At 42.0% G+C, this 20,290-nt stretch overlaps 1 protein-coding gene across 1 annotated transcript; it reads left to right on the top strand.

The window, feature by feature from the left end:
* The first annotated feature begins 3,738 nt into the window (after nt 1-3,738).
* LOC121316349 (zinc-binding protein A33-like) lies at nt 3,739-7,971 on the top strand. Its single transcript, XM_041251416.1, has 6 exons — nt 3,739-4,450; nt 4,934-5,029; nt 5,123-5,353; nt 6,016-6,038; nt 6,129-6,247; nt 7,007-7,971. Exons 1-6 carry the CDS (start codon nt 4,055-4,057, stop codon nt 7,558-7,560), a joined length of 1,419 nt encoding a protein of 472 aa, XP_041107350.1. The 5' UTR covers nt 3,739-4,054; the 3' UTR covers nt 7,561-7,971.
* The last annotated feature ends 12,319 nt before the right edge of the window (nt 7,972-20,290 follow it).

Raw genomic sequence — 20,290 nt, 5'->3', positions numbered from 1 at the left:
AGAGATACACGATGAACTTAAGTCTCCCTTTTATATTTACCAAAGGCATTGCTTATCAATTAAAAACAAACAAACAAACAAATAAATAAATAAATATGTAGCACACCTGCGAAGCAGGGAGTTGAACAGGAGTAGTCCCCCGGAAGTCTCAATGTGCGCCCACATCAGCTTCCCCTGATTCCTGAGGATGGAGCTCTGACTCCAGTACAGTTCTGCTCTAGTAGTCTAGGTGCCTACCCTGTACAGGCTGATTTGGTATGGATATGATTTCTAATTCTATTGCTGGCCACATGGCAGCCCTGTTTAACCCAGCTTTGATGGGCATGGCAGCCCCTCGACTCACCTACAAATAGGATTGGCATTTGCATATGGTGCGGTACTTTTGAATAAAGGCATGTGTCATATTCTTTCTTTTTTTTTTTTAAATCAGTAAATCTCATAGAATCGAATTTACTTAAACCAAATATATAGAATCAGTATCGAACAAGGATATTATTTCAGTTTGAAGAAATGCTTTCAAATATGTTTTTTAATGTTTTTTTTTTTTTTCTTCTTTTTTAAACCAATTTGCTTCCTCAATTGGGCAAACCACAGGCTGGCTGGTTCTTGCATGTCAATTTGCAGCTTGTAGTTTGGCTGGTTCTTGCATGTCAATTTGCAGCTTGTAGTTTGGCTGGTTCGTGCATGTCAATTTGCAGCTTGTAGTTTGGCTGGTTCGTGCATGTCAATTTGCAGCTTGTAGTTTGGCTGGTTCTTGCATGTCAATTTGCAGCTTGTAGTTTGGCTGGTTCTTGCATGTCAATTTGCAGCTTGTAGTTTGGCTGGTTCTTGCATGTCAATTTGCAGCTTGTAGTTTGGCTGGTTCTTGCATGTCAATTTGCAGCTTGTAGTTGCAATGTGGCTGTTTTTTCTTTTATATTTTGTTTTATTTATATTAATATACCGAAGGTAGAGGATGAGACATTTGGTAGAATTGTGTGTTTTTGAGTGTGTGAGTTAAGTGGGTACCAACACAATCATGGCCCAGCTAGACATGTTATGAATTGGTTGTTTGGTCGAGTGTGTGTTGAACAGAAGAGCTATATTTGCTGAAAGAGTCACGTCTCGAGAAGGGGCCAAGGTTTCCGAATGGACATGTCAGCTGAAAGAAGTATGTAGAAATAATCTTCAGAGGGATCAATTATTAAATACCACCAAGGTACGCCGCAAATAAAACACTTTACTGTTTTTTTTTGTTTGTTTTTTTAGAGTTTGTTTTTTTGTTAGATGCACATATGATTTACAAAGACACAATGTGTTACTAATGAGTTGCTTATGGTTATTTTAAAGCTCATAATAGTTAATGCTTAGTAATAGTTAATAAATCCTTTGGTTGGGTTTTAATTCTAGTATGCATAACTGGTGAGAGGGGTTCATAATGCTTACAAGGGGAAGTTCTTCTTTCGTATGGCAGTCTGTACAGTTGAGTGCAAATGTATTTGATCAGCCCTTTGCTTCTGTAGTTTTGATTTGTTGTGCATATGAAGTCAAACCATTGGAACTGAATATCTTGGAAAAACAGACACATTAATGATTGTCTAATTTAAGTGATGGTTTTAATAGGCCACTGTGGTAAAGTGCCCCGCCCCTGGACTATTTATTTGTGTTGTATGTTACGTGTAGTGTGTTAATGTTGGTGTATAGTCATTGGTACACGGGATATAAATGGGTCTGTGGAACACAAGTGTTTAAAATGTATACTTGTATTTAGGCACAAGGATTGCACAGCACTTCACGTGCAGGTAAAATGTAATAATATGCAAGGACATGGAATTGCACTTTATTAATTCACATGCAGTTATACCACTTGTACCAAACTCCAATTGAATGATTGATTAGCAATTGAGTCACGGTATAGCTGCATAAAAGTTAAAGTAGATCATAATTTCACTCACCGTGTTTGTCTGTTCGTCCACCGTTTGTTAGTGTCTGTTTCGTTTAGTGTTAATTCGTTTTGTTTGTCTGTGTATTTTGGCCTCAGGTGCCATGTCTTGTTTTGGTGTGCTGTTCGTCTGTTTCAATCTTTTATTTTGTTTATTAAATGCTGAGCACAACTCAGCTTCACCAAACATCCACATCTCTCTGCCTGTCTTGTGTTTCTGTTCCTGTTTCTGACGTCGCCCACTACAGTCGTCTTTGCAATTAATTTAATATATTGAGAAAAGGAACACATGGTAAGACTTTTTAGAAGTTGTTTAAGAAGCCTAGCTAAAGTAAAAAGTGGTCTAACATTTTCACACATGAAAGTCTATTGTTTCAATATCACTGATTATTGACTGGAAGAAGTCTCACACCCAGAGGCTTTCATGCAGGTAGATATATAAGGATTCAAATGACAAATCTTGAGTACATTTGCACACTGCTGTATATAGCAAATGGAAAAGTTCAGTTTGCAGAAACATATTCAGATTAGCCCTTTTGGTTTGTGCCAGGATGAAGGCACTAGTCTTGACAGACAGGGTTTTTTCAGGCACCTACATGAAGACCTGCCGAGTTTCCCCTGAACTAAATGAACCTGCAAGAAACCTCAGCCTGTACAGAGCAACCTGCAGCAGTGACAAAGTTAAACAGGCCTCAAGATTACAGCGCCAATAATGCAGGGCGACCTCGATGCTCGCCCTCTTCCACAGAGCGGGGAGGCACAGCTGCTGTAGGGAAGTGGTTTCTAACAGCATGCCACACTGTTCACATCGCTTTGTATTAGCTGGCACTGTCCATCACACAAGGGAACACGTCTCTTGTCTTTTCAGGTTCGCCTTTCAAAGGGAGAATGCTGCCGTTGTTTTCATGTTCCCTTCTGAGACGTTACAACACCCAACGTGGTAACTGGTGGCAGGATGCTTTTATTACCCTTTCAGTTCCAGCTGCTGGACTGCGTTTTAAACACGACAGAACCAGTTAGGATTTCTGAGGTTTCTCAGGAATCAGGTGTACAACCAGGCACGGTTTGTTTTGGAAATATGTGGCAAACTGTTTGTAATTCATCTTTTTATTGGATGTCTTTTCTCAAGGAAGTGTGTGTTTAAGAAATAAACTGTGGATGCAATTGTGGTGGTTATTTCTGTTTGTTTGTATTTTACTATATTGAACTTTCTCAGTTCTAAAGATTTGAGTACCAACACTTGTTTGCTCACAAATAGCTTTGCGTTGATACAGGAATGACCCACCATATGTTTTTTTCTTTCTGAAACTGAATTGTTCAGAATTTTAAAGGTAAGTAATCTACCTTCAATTAATATGAGTACTGGCACTGATCGTGACTTCATGTTGTTCTGTAACTTGATGCCTGTACACAGGTTCTAGCAGTATATTATGAGTCTCATTAAGACTAGCTTCCTCTCCAGCGAGGTCTACCTCTAGCCCTCCTTGTGAGCCCCGTTTTGATTACTCCTCTCAAGCTGCCCGTTGTATCGTGTTCACCAGCCTCAGCTGAGCGCCGGGGGGGCTGAGGTCCGGAGCAACGTCCAGAGAGGATTCCAAGGTTCCCATTAATCACAAATCTATCACGTCCAGTTAAAATACATTCTGACCTTGACATCAGTAAAGCACATGATCACTTTTTACATTTTTATTTCAGTATAGTAAAGGTCATATTGGTTTGATTATTTTGGCATACTTAGCTTTGTTATGCGATTGTAGTCTTTTTTTTTTGTTTTGTTTTTTTTGCCTTCAGTAAATACTGCAGTAAGCCTAGTGTGCTTATGGTATTGACTTCTAAGCAATACCATGGAATACAAGGCAGATCTGAAGGATTGCAATATGAATGATGTCAATAAGGGCAGCCTGGCTACGTTTGCATGATAAAAGCTGCCTGGTAATAATGTGTCAATGTTCCTGCAAACCCAGAGGAACAGCGCCCCCTTGAGGAGTCTGAATCATGACAGTACAAGCGTGTACAGGAAGTGAGGTTTCTTGAAATTTGTTTCAAAATTGAAAGTGAAAGATTTCTGTTTACTGTTAGTGACTTATCAGGAGCCATTACAGAGAGCAAGGCAGGGTGCGGCTTTATACAGAGATGGCAGCAAACGCTTCTGGTCTGGAAGAAGAGCTTTCCTGTGCTGTGTGCTGTGAGATTTTCAAGGATCCTGTAACTCTTCATTGTAACCACAGCTTCTGTAAAGCATGTCTGGATCAGTGGTGGAAAGAGAAGGGAGCTCGGGAGTGTCCAGTGTGCAGGAGGAGGGCTTCAATAAGGGATCCTCCTGTCAATTTTGCTCTCAGGAATATTGCAGAGTGCTTCTTAAAAGAACACAGTCAGAAACCTCCTGGAATGCTCTGCAGTGTGCATGATGAGAAACTGAAGCTGTTCTGTGTGGATGATGAAGAGGCTGTCTGTCTTGTGTGTCAAACTTCAGAGAAGCATGAAAATCACAAGCTCCGTCCAGTCCAGGAAGCTGCACGGAATTACAAGGTTTGGAAAAAAGTTTACTTGGATTACTAATGTAAAAAGTAGTAAGTAGAGGAATACAGTCTCAGTACTGTTTATACTATAGCTATACCATACTGTACTAACAGTGCTACTGATGCTTCATTCACACACACTGGAGGCTGCTCTGTGATCCAGTTCTTAAAGAAAAGGGCTTGTAACTAGGAAGTCCCTGGTTGAAATCCTGGCTCACTCACTGACTCACTGTGCTCTTGAGCAAGGCACTTAACCTCCCTGTGCTCCGTCTTTCAGGTGAGATGTTGTTTTAAGAGACATTGCAGCTGATGCATAGTCTCTGTAAGTTGCCTTGGATAAAGGCATCTGCTAAATAAACTAATAATTCTGTGTTGTACTGTACTCACATGTACACAATGGTTTATGTATATTTTAAGTAATTTGTTACATGAATAGTGATGTAATTATGAATAGAGTTAAAGGAAATTAAAGTAAAGCAAGGTTGCATTTCAGGGAGAGCTCAAGACTGCGCTGGAGCCCTTGCAGGACAAGCTGAAAACCTTTAATAAAGTTAAAGAAGAATGTGATGAAACAGCAGAGCACATCAAGGTACGAGAACTAGATTAGTGATTTAAACAATACACAACATACATTTTCACTGGACACCCAAACTAACTCCAAAGTGATCCTTTTCTTGTATAGAAACAAGCCCAGCAAACAGAGAGGCAGATAAAGGAGGAGTTTGAGAAACTTCACCAGTTTCTACAAGATGAAGAAAAGGCCAGGATTGCTGCACTGAGGGGGGAAGAGGAACGAAAGGGAAGAATCATGAAGGAGAAGATTGAAAATATTACAAGAGAAATCTCATCCCTTTCAGACACAATCCGAGTGATAGAACAGGAGCTGGAAGCTGAAGACATCTTCTTCCTGCAGGTAGTGCTTGTTTAACTGTGTAACATGTTCTTATTGTGAATGCACACTGACTAGCACAGGGAACAGATGAGTATACATGTGCCCATACAATGTGTTTGTGCAATGGAGACTGCAAGACTGGTACAATACTCACACACCAATACCCCCCCCCAGTCGCTCTGCACTGGTAGGAAATGGAGAACATCTGGAGCAGCCCTGCACTTGTGGGACTTCCTCCTCATTAAAATAATGTGCATGTATTTGAAGAGCAGCCCTTATATATTCAGGGATAGCAAGATACTGGTGAGCGAGCGAGCGAGAGGTGAGAGAGAATAAAACAGGCAGAAAATACCCCCCCCCCCCCCCCCCCCCAGCACCACAAACCAGCACAGGCGTGTCATTATTGGGAATGCCAGAGTGGATGGGAAGAGTATCAACACTGAGTTTAACATGGCAAGCTGGGCATCGTCGCTGCTGTTTTATATACAATGTGTTTTGTTGTTTAATAATGTATTGAACTATTGTCCTGCCTGTGTTTACATCCTGGCTTCAGCCTCTCAGGTATTTATCAAAGACATTTCAGACATGTCAACTGTCTTATTTGTAAATAGTTTTAGACACAAATCGATAATGTTTAGTTATCGTTTGTCTTTTAAACTATATTTTATTCTTCTTTATTTCAGAATTACAGAAAAACTAAGAACAGGTATGTATGTAAAATCTAAGCTGTCTTCTTATTTCAATTGTATGGAATGAAAAAGCAGAGAGCAGCACTAACTCCTGAATGTTATTGCAGAGCCGAGCGCACACTGCAGGATCCACAGTGTGTTTCAGGAGCGCTGATAGATGTAGCCGAGCACCTGGGCTCTCTGAAGTACAAAGGGTGGGAGAAGATGCTGGGGATTGTTCAATACAGTGAGTACTGTGGGGCAGCATCACAAAGGAGGGGGTGGGGGTGCATATTCCCACAATCCACAATGTGTGGAAGCAGCAAGATACAGCTCTCTACAATCAATAATAACACACAATGAAATGTACAGACCTGGAGCAAATACACTTCTATCCATCCGAGAGATCATCTCTCAGTTCAATATTAAAACACTGTGAGCTGCTCATAGTATTGAGGTGAGCTGGAAGAGCATTCCAAGAGAGCAGAAGGCTTTCTGATCCCATGTTGGTCTGCATTAAAACTCCTTGTAAAGAAACTCCTGCAGTAGAACACAGACTTCTCTGAGTTCAGCCCATTGTCTTGGAATGCTCCCAGAGCTCTAAGAATGTTAGTGCTGCTCAGTGTCCCAGTGTTCTGTTCTAGAGCTCTGTGATAGAACTCTGTGAGCAGCTACAATTCTCACTGCCCAGAGTTCTGGAGCCAGAGTTCTACTCAAGTCATCCAGCCGGACATTAGTTCAGCATTTATATACTGCACACCCTCTCAGCCAATCAGAGCAGGGTTTTTACACACTGTGATTAAACAGGTTTACATGCTGCTTGTGTGATATTTTGACAGACACATTTCTGCTTTTTTAAATTGTTTGATATTGAATAATAATAATTGAAATGATGCATTATAATACTAAATGTAATATACAGCTCCTGCCTCTTAATGTATTCCAATGCTTCAGTGTGCGGGTAGATGTTCTCATTTCTAACCCTGTCTCTCGTTTCCTCTCTCAGCTCCAGTGACTCTGGATCCCAACTCTGCAGCACCCTGGCTCATACTGTCTGAGGATCTAACAAGTGTGAGAGTCAGTGATGAGAAAGAGCAGCTTCCTCACAACCCAGAGCGGTTTTATCCCTGTGTTTGTGTGCTGGGCTCTGAGGGATTCACTTCAGGGAAACACTGCTGGGATGTTGAAGTTGGAAACAAAACTGCCTGGGATCTGGGTGTGACAAACGAGTCCAGCCAGAGGAAAGGGAGCATCACTGTGAACCCAGGAGCAGGATACTGGATTATAGCCCTGACAGATGGGGATCAGTACTGGGCATGCACCTCACCATGGACACAACTCACTGTGGAGAAGAAACCCCAGAAGATCAGAGTTCAGCTGGACTGTGACAGGGGGGAGGTGGCATTCTTTGACTCCAGTGATATGAGACCTCTCTACACTTTTAAACACAGATTCACTGAAAGGATGTTTCCATATTTCTCTCCTTGCTTAAATGAAGATGGGAAAAACCGTGCCCCCCTCAGAGTGTGCCCTGTGAAGGCAGTTATAAAAGTGGACTAGCCCAATGTGTTGAGGATGAAGAGTAGGGCTGTATAATAATAATAAGAAGCCTGTGACCCTGCTGGCCGCTGCACACTGACAGGGGGGGAGGTGTGGCAGTTACAGGGGAAGAGTTTCAGTGAAGCTCGTTTCCTCCTGGGTTAAAGGGTTGAGCAGTAAACCAGTAAGAACAGGAGCAGGTTGTGTCGTTTACTGGAGGTGCTGGGGGTGTATATGGGGGGGGGGTCTCATTGGTATAATAGCATGTCACTCTGACTGCAGCCAATAGAAACACAGTAAATACATCATTCCTGCTGACTGCTCAACACACCCTTGTGGAGGAACTCGCATTAAAAGGACACTGGCTTGTAATTCTCTTTGTAATTACTCTTTGTAATTAATGTCAATGTTATAAATCTAATAAAGTTGTGACCCCTCATTCTTTTTGGCTATTTATTCATTATCTATTTGAAGGGGTCAAAAAAAAAAAAAAAAAAAAAGATTTCCTTGATTTATGCATGTATGTATGTATTTATTTATTTATTAAAGTTGTTCAACATTTCATTTTTGAACCCTGTGCCATTCTCAGGGTTGCTGCATGGCACAGAAGACTCGCTTGCTGTGGAATCTTGCTACTGTATCAACAGCGTGCTTCTTCTAGCCTCATAGCCTCATTCACCACTAACCGAGACAGTAACAGGCAGGAAGCAATCCCTGGTACCAGCACCACTGGCAGAGCTTGTGAAGTCCTGTAGAAGTGATCACGTATCAGGACCCTGTAATAGCGAGCTCCTATTCCACAGTGAAAGCAATGCCTGGTACCAGCACCCCTGAATGAAAGATAAAAGAACACAGTCACAAAATGCTCTGCAGTGTGCATGAGGAAAAACTGAAGCTGTTCTGTGTGGATGATGAAGAGACTGTCTGTGTTGTGTGTCAGACTTCAAAGAAACATAAAAATCACAAGCTCTGCCCAAATGAGGCTAATATACAGTGATTTGTTTAAAACAAAAGCATTTTGTTAAGCCTGTTATCACAATGAAGTCATATATTGCTGGCATACCCAGAATATCAGTAGCCACACATATTATAAGCAAGCTCTGGGTTTCATTGAATTGGAATAAGTACTGGGCATGGACCTCACCACAGACACGACTCACTGTGGAGAAAAAACCCAGAAGATCAGAGTTCAGCTGGACTGTGGGGGGGGGGGGGGGGTGGCATTCTTTGACTCCAGTGATATGAAACCTCTCTACACTTTTAAACACAGATTCACTGAGAGGATGTTTCCATATTTCTGTCCTGGCTATCCTAACTGACCTCCTCAGAATCTGCCCTGTATAAATGAAAATATTTGGTAACAGGATATTGACCTGCAAGTCTTCTAGTAGATATGAGGTTAATTTACAACCCACTAACACATCCTTGTTATTTTGCACCCTTTGTCGTTACATTATGTTTTATTTCAACAGTTAATTCATGGTTAATTACTAGCTTACTAGCACGGTAACAAAAAAAAACGTGTTTAATTTCTTGTCAATAGTTAATAGTTGACACGTTTATTATTTCCGGATAAGCTGATCAACTTCATCAAATAAGTGAAATGGCTTTCAATTTGTTTTAAAGGCAACTGCACTTAATATATTACTAACTGTTAAACAATAGAATAATTATTTTTGTTAACTTACTACTCTGATAACCCTTTATTTTTTTATGCGACTAGTAAAATAAAGCGGGACCAGATTTCATGCCAATTAAAGTATATGTTTATTCTTCAGCGCGACAAAACATAATTGAGGACTGAATAAAATGATGACGAACAGTAGCTTGTTCTTTTACGATGCCTTTACTGGGTTTTACTATGGTTACCATACCTGTATGTGATGTTCCTTGCATGTATGTGCTTTCCCATGCTTCCACCCTGTGCTCACTCCGCTACAGTACACTCTGCTACTCTTGCCATGGTATAACACAGTAAACGTTTAGAAGGGCAGTCCTAATTACAAATGAACAGTTCACTTTGGCAGCATGAGACTTGAGACTCCTGTTGCTGCTGGGTGATGGGGAGGGCTTTCTTGGGGCAATGCAAAGGCACACCGAGTTTTCTCATGTTTGTTAAGCTATTGACAGGATGTGGCACTTTGGACCCTCTCAGCAAGTATCACTTTTCTAACCAGGCAATCCTTGAAGCACCTGAAAAAAAAATCACTACAGCAAAAAAAAAAAAAATTAAATAAATGACTTTTTGAAAAAAAGTATATAGTATTAATAAAGTACTTCATGGTGTCAGCACGCCAGCGATGTTTTGCGCCCATTGAGTGAGTCATGAATAAATAATCCCTTCGACAGTGGGTGAACAGGAGTCTCTCAGTCAGATGGGCTGGGGTGGGGGGGGGGGGGGGGGTGGGGGGGGGGGGTCTAAAATCCTCCACCAGATGGCGGTATGGAGCTGTTGATCTTCAGCTCAGTGTTTCGGGGGCACTGAAGAAAGGTATAGTAAAACTGGAATAGTTAGAAAGTATAGGTAGAAAGTATAGTAGCAAATAACAATATAAGCAAAAACAATAATAGAGAATGGTAGATACTATACACAATATGGTATTAAACAGGTAAGAAACTAAATATTATGAATTTCTATAAATAATGTCTCAAAGGGAAAGTTCATATTTTCTGCACAGACCCTAATCCATATTGCTTTTTGCCCAGTAACTGCACCTCGTTTCTTTGAGTCTCGCTGCTTTACCGAAGAGTTTCAATCCACTTTGCTAACTGCTATTCCCAACACACAGTCAGGGATACTTTTGCCACTCTTTCTGCTAATTTCAGGTACCAGCCAGATTTAGCACTGACTCCTGAGCAAGGCTGGTGTTTAACAGTTTTAATCCAATTTGGAGAGTCACTGACTGACTATCTCTTTACTAATGCTGTCCAAAGTAGCACCAGATCACCTCAGCACCTGAATATCCAGATCTCTCCTCTGGACTGCTTGGTGATGGATGGACGATGCTGTGCAGGAGTGATGAAGTGGCATGGGTGGACGATGCTGTGCAGGAGTGATGAAGTGGCATGGGTGGACGATGCTGTGCAGGAGTGATGAAGTGGCATGGGTGGACGATGCTGTGCAGGAGTGATAAAGTGGCATGGGTGGACGATGCTGTGCAGGAGTGATGAAGTGGCATGGGTGGACGATGCTGTGCAGGAGTGATGAAGTGGCATGGGTGGACGATGCTGTGCAGGAGTGATGAAGTGGCATGGGTGGACGATGCTGTGCAGGAGTGATGAAGTGGCATGGGTGGACGATGCTGTGCAGGAGTGATGAAGTGGCATGGGTGGACGATGCTGTGCAGGAGTGATGAAGTGGCATGGGTGGACGATGATGTGCAGGAGTGATGAAGTGGCATGGGTGGACGATGATGTGCAGGAGTGATGAAGTGGCATGGGTGGACGATGCTGTGCAGGAGTGATGAAGTGGCATGGGTGGACGATGCTGTGCAGGAGTGATGAAGTGGCATGGGTGGACGATGCTGTGCAGGAGTGATGAAGTGGCATGGGTGGACGATGCTGTGCAGGAGTGATGAAGTGGCATGGGTGGACGATGCTGTGCAGGAGTGATGAAGTGGCATGGGTGGACGATGCTGTGCAGGAGTGATGAAGTGGCATGGGTGGACGATGCTGTGCAGGAGTGATGAAGTGGCATGGGTGGACGATGCTGTGCAGGAGTGATGAAGTGGCATGGGTGGACGATGCTGTGCAGGAGTGATGAAGTGGCATGGGTGGACGATGCTGTGCAGGAGTGATGAAGTGGCATGGGTGGACGATGCTGTGCAGGAGTGATGAAGTGGCATGGGTGGACGATGCTGTGCAGGAGTGATGAAGTGGCATGGGTGGACGATGATGTGCAGGAGTGATGAAGTGGCATGGGTGGACGATGCTGTGCAGGAGTGATGAAGTGGCATGGGTGGACGATGCTGTGCAGGAGTGATGAAGTGGCATGGGTGGACGATGCTGTGCAGGAGTGATGAAGTGGCATGGGTGGACGATGCTGTGCAGGAGTGATGAAGTGGCATGGGTGGACGATGCTGTGCAGGAGTGATGAAGTGGCATGGGTGGACGATGCTGTGCAGGAGTGATGAAGTGGCATGGGTGGACGATGCTGTGCAGGAGTGATGAAGTGGCATGGGTGGACGATGCTGTGCAGGAGTGATGAAGTGGCATGGGTGGACGATGCTGTGCAGGAGTGATGAAGTGGCATGGGTGGACGATGCTGTGCAGGAGTGATGAAGTGAGCCAGACAGGGGACATGCCTCATCTACACAAACACAGGAGGAGAGAGAGGTGTACAACTACCCACAACAGATTAGTCCTGCAACAAGTTGTTCCTCGTTAGTGTCATATCAATACAATAGTTTTATTCCACGATTGCCTTTGCACCTGCTTCAGTAAGACCCGGTATCTGATTTTAACGGGTGTCTGTGATCTTCTGGTACTACGTGCAGCAGAATGATGTTACATTGTTAGAAGTGCAGGGGGGGAATGAAGGCTGGATGAATGGACAAACATTTAGCAAAGGATTATACTAGGATCAGGGATAGAAATAAGATTCTCAGTGCATAGCAGTTTGATCCATTCCTTGTTTTAATATAGGTTTAATAAGACACACCTGAGCTTGTTACCTACACACTGTGGCTAATCAGGCTGGTTTTAAAACCTGGAATGGGGAAAACTGCTATGTGACAGTAGTCTTATTTCAATCCTTGAAGGTTGATTTTAGATTTCCTCCATGCAAGCTGTTCTGATTTATTGATTTAGTATATACAAATCAAATGTGCCAATCGTGTTACATCATGCAGCATCTAAATTTTCAGAGGTTTGGCAGTTTACAGCATGGTGTCATGAATAGAGGCTATAAGAGTCCAGGGCTTGTAACGAGAAGGTCACCGGTTCAAATCCCACCTCTGCCACTGACTGACTCACTGTGTGAACCTGAGCAAGTCACTTAACCTCCTTGTGCTCCATCCTGCGGATGAAATGTTAAATCAATGTCCTATTGTAAGTGGCTCTGCATATAATGCACAGTTCACAGCCTACCTCTGTAAAGTGCTTTGTGATGGTGGTCCACTATGAAAGGTCCTATATCAAAATATATTATTATTATTATTAGATTATTTAACAGTATTTAGGGGAATTTAGGGGTCACATTAAAACTGAGTGTGGCAGTTATCCTGCCTTCAACAGGAGTAAATCTCTCATTGTGAAGTGATGATGTGCTACTATGGAAGGCGCTATATAAAAATAAAGATATTATATTATTATTTCTTTAATGAACTATTGTAGTAATGATTGATTATTTGAACAGCAGGGTAGCAATACTACAAATCAATGGATAGGCCCTTCTCTGCTAGCTGCATCACACTGAAATATTTCACTCAGCCAGTGCTCGAAACAATATGTCAGCAGCACAGCAGACAGCCTCACAATCTCGGCTGAATCCGTTCACTTGAAGTTGTTTGAATGCTGTTGAATGATTGTCCTGTCACACGGTAACAGCAGGAACAACCCTCCCCCCGTATCTGTTCCCCCGTAATACAGTCGTGCAAGTCTGCATATTTCTCCTTGAACTGTTTATTGTTATCGTTTCTTTGACATTTATCTTTAATTGGATTTGCTCTCTCGTTAACATACGTGCATTGAGCTGTGCTGAGTACTGTGCCTTGCTTGCGACTGTGTTCTGTGCCACTATCTCAGAGCAGTCCCAGGCCTGCTGTGGACACATTCATTTCTGTATAACTACAAGTGGTGGCATCACTCTGTATGTTTTGTGTCATGATGTTGGTGAGTGAACTGAATGCTGGATTTACAGTAGCAATAGGCAGTATGCCACTAGTGTAGCGGGCAGTGCTGAGTGATGCACTGCTGTTACAGATTCTGACTCCTGCAGGTGCGTTAAGGTTAAGAGCTCCACAACTGCATGTGCAAAAAAAACAGTTTTTTGTTATATGGACAATAGTAGCTTAAGCCCGCCGAACCTATTCAAATCTAGTGCATCGTTAAAACAGTTGCACTACCATTTTTTGAATATACAGGCTGATTAGAAAGCCAGTTTATCACATCACTGATATGGTGCGCTGATGTGGTAAACTGGCTTTGTAATCACCCTGCACTATGTACTGCATACCAGGAGCACCCACAGAAGTCTTTCACATGGTAGGCAAAACTCAACTGACATCCCATCTCACCCCAACGACTCTGCAGCACCATGCTGTAAAGTGTTTCAGCCAATGAGAGTGCTGCATTTCTGTTCTTTCCTGAGTTTCACAGCACCTGCACTGTCACATTAGTAAAGTGCAATCAAAGTGCATCACCGTTTCCCTTTCTAAAAATGAATAAACACAGCGCACTACAGGGACAGCAGCCAAACAGTCCACAATAACAAGAAAATATTTAAAAAAAATAAACCTATTTGAAATACAGATTTCAACTAGGGGAAACACTAGCTCACAAACGTTATGCTGGATCCATTTCTAATCATGACTCTCACAATCACTACAACTAATCATTACTCAACCCCTAAGCATGGCATATAGACATACACTTGTTTTTATCTCACAGGTTCTGATAAAACAAGCAGTTAAAAAAAATAAATCATCGATAATAATAATAATAATAATAATAATAATAATAATAATAATAATAATAATAACAACAACAACACAACTTGGCAATTATGTGTTAATCATTAGGAAATGTTTTATTAATTTTAATATGAAACTGATCAAATTAAAATACAAATGAAACTTGTGCTCAGTCCTGTAACAGCAGCAGAACTCAGATAATGCAGGACTAACATTCAGTGCTACTGCTCTTGCTGATCTTTCCTTCTGACATTCTGGGTCCTCAGAAGACAGATTTTCGCTCTTTTTCAAGCTTCATCAAACGGCTTATCTGCTTCCGTTTGCTCATTCCTATCACTCAATAAACAGTACAAACACGTGGCCTTAAAATGTCTGATTATATGTGAGTACGCACTTACGAAGATGAAATTTTGCAAACCAATGGTACGCACAGTGGCAGCGTGCGTGCAGCTCTGGGCACCAGTGCTGTTATCAGTGCAGTATATTCTTTTTGGATCTAGTTTGTGGATGTAACTGAAGGGTGTGCTGATATCTGTGCTCATACTCAGAACTGCCTTTAAGAAGAATTTATCAGAAGGTATTAAATAAATCCATTCGTTAATGTGTTGATTTCAAAATAAGAAAAGCTGCCCTTCCCTCACCTTTGCAATTGATTACTGATCAAAGTCACTTAGCTTCTGCATTGTTTCAAAAGCCAATTGGAAGTGAATTTTCCTCTCCTCCGGGGCGCTGACATTAAAGTGAAGTGACGGTAAAGTGACAATTAAATTATGAGGTCGAGTATCAGCACAACCCTACCCTTTCTTACAAAGATTTCAATACATTCTCTATGCTTTTGATACTGTGCAAATCTTGGTAAGCTCTATGGTAATGTTACACTTTCTAAAGCAACAATGCATAGAGCAGGTATAAGCACTGTAAAACAGCCCTGGATGCTTATATGTAGTTTTGAAACATTTATAACTTTTTATTCAATTTGTTTAGCCCCTCCTTCCCTATTGATGTCTTTTATTTCTACATCTATAAAAGCTTCTATTCCAGTGCTGTATACAGGCAATATGAAAACTGTCCTCGTGGGGGGTAATTGAACTGAAGCTAATAACGGGAAAGAAAAATAGATTTTGACTCCAGAGTTATTGAGCATGGATTTTTGCATATTGTCCTTTTCTGCCTGTCGTTCTTGTAAATGAGATTCCGCAACTCTGTGTGTTTGCCCATGTTAATGTTAACAGTTTAGTAAATACACTTTGCTTTGTAGGAGTTCATTTATTGACATCTTCCTAACCCAAACCCTCTCCCTCTCTCAATAACCCTCTCCCTCTCTCAGTGACCCTATCCATAACCCTCTCCTTAACCCTAACCCTCTCCATCTCTCCATAACCCTCTCCCTCTCTCCCTAAACCTAACCCTCTCCATAACCCTCTCCCTCTCTCAATAACCCTCTCCCTCTCCCTAACCCTCTCCATCTCTCCATAACCCTCTCCCTAACCCTCTCCATAACCATCTCCCTAACCCTCTCCCTCTCTCCATTACCCTCTCCCTAACTCTCTCCCTATATATTAGAAATATTCTTTGTGTATAGTCCACCCTATGGCTGCAGCAATTCTGCACCATTCCTGCCCACTCTTCCAATTGTGCTGCGCGTTCTCCTGATAAAGTGGTGCCAGTATGTGTGTGTTAACTTCACACAGGATTAACAAAATGCGTTAGATTTCATATGCCCATAAATTAATCAACGCTTTTACTAAATAAAATGCGAACTATTTTAACAGATTGGTATTTTATCGAGAAGAAGAAGAAGAAGAAGAAGAAGAAGAAGAAAGCACAGCTTTTATGCTCGCCTGGGTGTCCCTCGGGGATCCCCATTACTTTTGTTTCGAATAATTTACTTTAAGGGCTGAAAAGACTAATTGTTTTTTAAGTGCTCAGTAGGAGAAAAGGGAAAAAACACAAAGTAGAAGCCATACGCAAATACACAGTTTTTTTTTTTAATTATTATTATTTTTTTTTTTTTCCTGGATTGCCCAGCAATGAGGAGTTGTTGATTCGGCACAAATCACATTGGGAATCTGCCATAGACAGTACTGGGGGACGTTTCTTTTGAAGCAGTTAAGTTAACTTTTTATGACTACAGCAGACTGAGATGTCAAACCGACTGACAAAATAATCTATGATAGGAGCCTATGATATTATACTGTGTGAAACGTCTTTCTGTGTCTTAATACCATTTCTCTCTCTCTCTCTATCTCTCTCTCTCTCTCTCTCTATTTAAACCCGCCGCATCCTGTTAGGCCCACCAGCCGGACCCACCAGGCGGAGGTCTCGTGAAGTGACATTTAATGAAAGTGGCTCCCCTGTTCCAGTGTGGACCGCCCCCCGGGCTCCGGCACGCTGTCTATTGATCTGGGCCTCCCTTTGAGCCGGGCCAGGCCATGACGATCATCCGTAAAACAGTCCATTGATTGACTGCAGGCATGAGGGGCAGTAGCCCCCAGAGCACTGAAACACAGGGACAGACAGGAAGGCCGGGGCAGGCTACAGAGCTCTACCTCATCACAAGGCGTGTCATTAAACTGTTAAAGAGGAGATAGCTTTGAACTGCACTCTTTCCTTTCTGTGATGTTAGCCATCATTCGGAGCGGTTGTAATTATTCAAATACTGACTGTGTGTGTGTGACTGTGTGTGTGTGCCTGTGCATGTGTGTGTGTGCCTGTGTTTGTGTGTACAGAATGTGTGTGCGAGTGTGTGTGTGTGTATGTTTTAATTGATGATTTCAGTAATGAGTTCAATGTCCCCCTAGATTTCTCCTTCAGCTTCTTTCTTAAGTTTAAGGGTGCTGCTAGATTAGGGAAAATGTATCCTTAGCTGTTGTAATTATTCAACCAGACCCTGCTCTTCAGCTGTAGCTGCTAGATCTGTGTCTTTATAGAAATACATTGGTGTGAACTTCAGATTTCTGGCACTTACTAAAGTAAAGAAACTTGACATTACAGATGTTTATGTCAGGCAACTGGAGCTCATGGTCAATTAACGCACAAATTTGACTGACTGATGAATGACTGTAAAAATCACAACAAAGGCAAGTGAACTGTGAAAAAAAATAAGAAAATGTCAAGCAGGGTTTGAACCAAGTCCCAGACTGCCAGGTAGACAAGAATATTAGAACGGTGTAACCTAGGAAAACTCAACACCCAGTCCATAAAAAGATCACATACCACATTATTATTAACACAATGAACTGTTACTCTGCAGCGCAGTGTTGCAACGTCACAGCGTCTAAAATACTTCAATATTGTGCGATTTTATAAAGGCAGTAACACCATACAGCACAGAGCAGCATCTCCTTTAAATACAGGTAGGCTGACGATGTCCCAGATCAGAGCATTCTCACATTTCCAAACAAATAAACAGTGGAGCACACAGAGGGGAGCGGGGCATGCACGCCGCAAGCGGCAAGGTGATACATAAACATTGGCGCACACAGAGGGGAGCAAGGCATACAAGCAGCAAGGTGATACATAAACACTGGAGCACACAGAGGGGAGTGGGGCGTGCAAGCAGCAAGATGATACATAAACAGTGGAGCACACAGAGGAGAGGGGCACGCAGGGTTCAAGCAGCAAAGTGATACATAAAAACTGGAGCACACAGAGGGGAGCGGGGCATGCAAGCTGCAAGCAGCAAGGTGATATAGCCAGATCAACACGTTGGCTTTACCTCTCTTCATTTTCTGTCCTGAAACAGCAGACCAAAAAAATACTATTTTTTCTATATTGTAACTGGATTCCAGGGCGTTCTATAGTGTAACAGGATTCCAAGGCGTTCTATAGTGTAACATGATTCCAGATCATTCTGTACTGTAACAGGATTCCAGGGTGTTCTATAGTGTAACAGGATTCCAGGGCGTTCTATAGTGTAACAGGATTCCAGGGCGTTATGTAGTGTAACAGGATTCCAAGGCATTCTATAGTGTAACATGATTCCAGATCATTCTGTACTGTAACAGGATTCCAGGGTGTTCTATAGTGTAACAGGATTCCAGGGCGTTCTATAGTGTAACAGGATTCCAGGGCATTATGTAGTGTAACAGGATTCCAGACTGTTTACTGCGTTCTTCCATAGACACCACTCCTGTGCACTCCACTCCATCAGACACCATGTGGGGCACTCCTTCCAATACCCTGACTTCATTGAAATAATCATTGGCAGGAAAGCAAGCAAATTCAATACATTCAATTGACCTACACTGACCATGCAATTGTTCTGTACTAACAGCCTATTGGTAGCTAAAATGGTAGAGCTATTAGTGGAATCTCAGTCATAACATGTTTATATTTGGACAAATAGTGTAGTGTACGAATGAATAAGTTCACAGTGGTAATCCATCAGCCTATCAGCCTGTCAGGAAGAAAGGACCGGAAATCCAGGTCTCAAAACGCTCACATTTTAGTTCAAGTGATGCTTATCTCCCCTATAAAGGGTTACCATAGTGAAAGCATAGCAAAGTGTAATAAAGCACAGTGAAGGCATGGTAAAGCACAGAGAGGTATAGTAATGCATATTGAGGACATTGCAAACCAGGGTAAACTATGGGAAATGTACAGTCTAGCCAATGGGAAAGCATGGGTAAATTGCATGGCAAACTTTTATAAGGAGTTATCAACATTTTTCTATTTCATTCCTTACCTGTTTAATATCCAGTTAACTGCATAAATGAATTAAGCTGAAACAAGCTGTTGTAATAATAATAATAATACAGCCACAGGTTTTTAGGCACAACACAAGCCTGAGAGCTAAACGTGCTTCAGGAATTGAGGCCTCACTGAACACAAGTGGGCAGCCAGTGGAACAAGGTGAAGCCCATCATTAATGTTATCCTCTGCTCAGCGGTGGAGACAAAAGAACAATGTTGTGCAATTTCACGTATCTGCAGGCTGGCTGCCTCCCCGGTGACTCATGGTGACTCATCTGTGCAGATGCCTGGCTGCCTCGGCTCTAATTGCTATCAGAGAAATGTGATTTCTGTAAATAAACTGCCAGCCTCAACTAAACCGCATCGTCTCCCCACACACACCAGGCTTCTCTCTTTTCTCGATTTGTGACAGTAAATAGGGTCTGGATGGATAGCACTCGAGACTAAAGGAGACACTGTATTTATCCACAGAGCAGGTACACAAACACCAAGCACTGTATTCCCTACCCGTGCAGTCCTCTGCTCCAAGCAGGCTCTTAACAAGGAAGCATTAGCATGAGGTCTGCTAGTCAGGAGAGGGAGAAGAACAGCATCCACTCAACATCTCAAAGTGGTCACTATGAGCAGGAGTGGGCAGCCCTGGACCTGCGGGCCACTGTCCCTCTTGGTTTTTGTTCCAACTGTACCCTAAATTAATTAATTGGACCAATAGAGCTTCTAATAAGCACTTAATTGGTCCAAACAAGTAATGTAGGGTACAGTTGGAACAAAATACTTCCTATAGGTACTGTGTATGTATATATATATATATATATATATATATATATATATATATATATATATATATATATATATATATACACACACACACACACACACACACACACATACACACACACACACTGCTGTGCAAAAGTCTTAGACATGTTGCATTTTTCTACTCTGATGCTTTATGAGCAACAACAATTTACTCAAAGCCTCCACTAGTGTTTTCTACTATTATAACAACATGACTTGCATAAAGAAGGAAAAACATTGAGTGAAATCGCTCGCAACACTTGATTTTCAAGGTGGGGTATCCAAAGCATAATCAACAAATACTCAGAAACATCATCTGTAATTGACAAACCCAGGACTGGAAAGCTGTCTAACAAGGATGAGCAATACTGGAAGATAATATCCTTAAGGAATAGAAAGAAGACAAGCGTTGAATTAACGACAGAACTGGCAGAAAGCACAGGTGTCGCTGTCCATCAAATCGACAGTACGAAGATCAGTCTTGAAATCAGGACTTAAAGGATGTGTTGCAGTAAGAATACCTCTGTTAAGAAAGGGGAACAAGACTAAAAGGCTAAAATATGCACAAGAACACAGAAATTGGACAATGGAACAATGGTCAAAATATTTTTAAATCTAAAATCTAAA

This window comes from Polyodon spathula, chromosome 5 (genome assembly GCF_017654505.1).
Source record: "Polyodon spathula isolate WHYD16114869_AA chromosome 5, ASM1765450v1, whole genome shotgun sequence".
Classification (NCBI taxonomy): domain Eukaryota; kingdom Metazoa; phylum Chordata; class Actinopteri; order Acipenseriformes; family Polyodontidae; genus Polyodon; species Polyodon spathula.
The sequence above is the reverse complement of the archived record's forward strand: the minus strand, read 5'-3'. Positions and strand labels throughout refer to the sequence as shown.